At 65.2% G+C, this 1,660-nt stretch overlaps 1 protein-coding gene across 1 annotated transcript in view; it reads left to right on the top strand.

Annotated features, from left to right (window-relative positions):
* Positions 1 to 854, top strand: part of CLU (clusterin) — a 7,060-nt gene extending 6,206 nt beyond the window's left edge. Inside the window, exons 7-8 of the mRNA XM_026041142.1 lie at positions 503 to 684; positions 757 to 854. Of these exons, the coding sequence (XP_025896927.1) occupies positions 503 to 684; positions 757 to 763 (189 nt within the window). The 3' untranslated portion in view covers positions 764 to 854. The remainder of the gene's footprint in view (positions 1 to 502; positions 685 to 756) is intronic.
* The last annotated feature ends 806 nt before the right edge of the window (positions 855 to 1,660 follow it).

A 1,660-nucleotide genomic window follows, 5' to 3' on the forward strand; every position in this document is an offset into this window, starting at 1 on the left:
CTTTGCACAGCCCTTTGCAACGAGGCTTTGCAATAGGGATTTGCATGGTGCTTTGCACGGCCCTTTGCAACGGGGCTTTGCAATAGGGATTTGCATGGTGCTTTGCACGGCCCTTTGCAACGGGGCTTTGCAATAGGGATTTGCACGGTGCTTTGCACAGCCCTTTGCAACRRGGCTTTGCAATGGGGTTTGCACCCTGAAGCTCTGCATGGGGCTCTGCACGGCCATTTGCACAGGGCTCTGCCCAGGCCTCAGCGCAGGCTCTGCACGGGGCTCGTCCTGCAGCTTTGCACGGGCTTGCACAACCCCCAAGGCTCTGCACCGCGCACARGGAGCCGTGCAGGGCTTTGCACAGCGCCTTGCACGGGCTCTGCACCAGGTTTTGCAGCACAACACGGGGCCGCATTCACCCTTGCCAGCAAAGCGGGTCACGGGCAGAAAGGGGCGATTGTGGCGCGCGGGGGACACCTCGGGGACAAGCCGGGTGCGTGTCCCCCCCCAGGTGCTTTCCAAGGCCCCCAACGCGGAGGACCCGTCGGCGCCGCCGGACACGCAGGTGACCGTGCAGCTCTTCGACGAGGAGCCGCTGGTGCTGACGGTGCCGGGCGCGGTGCCGTGGGACGACCCGCGCTTCATGGAGCTGGTGGCCGAGCAGGCGCTGCGCCTCTACAAGCAGCGCGCGCTGTGAGTGCCGGGACGGGGGGGACAGCGTTGGGGACGAGCCGCCGCCGACCTCCCCGCTGCTTCCTCCCGCAGGGAGTAGCTGTGCCGCTGCTGCCGTGCCACCCGCTGCGTCTCCGGCACCCCTCACCCTTCCCGCGGCTTCGGGGAGCCCCCCGTGCACAATAAAGGTAGATGCGGAGCCCGAGGAGTCTCTTGGCTTTATTCCCAGCGCATGGTGAGCGCGGCGCTCCGGGAGAGAGCCCTGCTCCCATCCCGGCCCTTCCCGGGCAGCGCGGACACCCTGGATCAGCTCCGGGTTGATGCGCTTCATGGGGTGCATGGAGCACCCTGAGCGAGCGCCCTGGTCCCGGGGACCCCAGGCGACCTGTCCGTGCACCCGGGGCTCTCCAGAGGCACGGAATGCCCAGGAACTGCTGCAGGATGGGCAGCGATCCTGCCTGCCCGCGTGTCCAGCTGGCAGAAGGCGTCGAGCGCGTCCTCGAGCGCGCGCCGCAGCCGCCGCAGGGATGCAGTGCACGGGCACCAGCATCACGAAGCSAAACAGGCCTGAGGAGCGAGAGGGTGATGGGGGGTACCCCACAAGCAGCCCCACAGCACAGGGGTGCCCAGCACCACCGGGCAGCACCACCACAAAACTGCTCTGGGGGTCTCGTCCCTCTCCCCAATGCCCCTTTGTTAGGGCAACATCGATGGTTAAGGGACTGCCCAGAGAGGCTGGGGAGTCTCCTTCTTTGGAGATCTTTAAATCCCGCTTGGATGCAGCCCTGTGCCACGTGCTCTAGGTGACCCTGCGTGAGCAGGGGGTTGGACTAGGTGACCTCTGAGGTCCTTCCAACCTTGGGCATTCTGGGATTCTATGACTGGAACATCTCTTGTATGAGGAGGGACTGAGTTGGGTCTGTTGAGCCTGGAGAAGAGAAGGGTGAGAGGGGAGCTGGTGAGTGTGTCCAAGGAGCCGAGGGGAGGATGGAGGGAG

This window comes from Nothoprocta perdicaria, unplaced genomic scaffold, assembly GCF_003342845.1.
Source record: "Nothoprocta perdicaria isolate Ctin4 unplaced genomic scaffold, notPer1 scaffold_101, whole genome shotgun sequence".
Classification (NCBI taxonomy): Eukaryota; Metazoa; Chordata; class Aves; order Tinamiformes; family Tinamidae; genus Nothoprocta; species Nothoprocta perdicaria.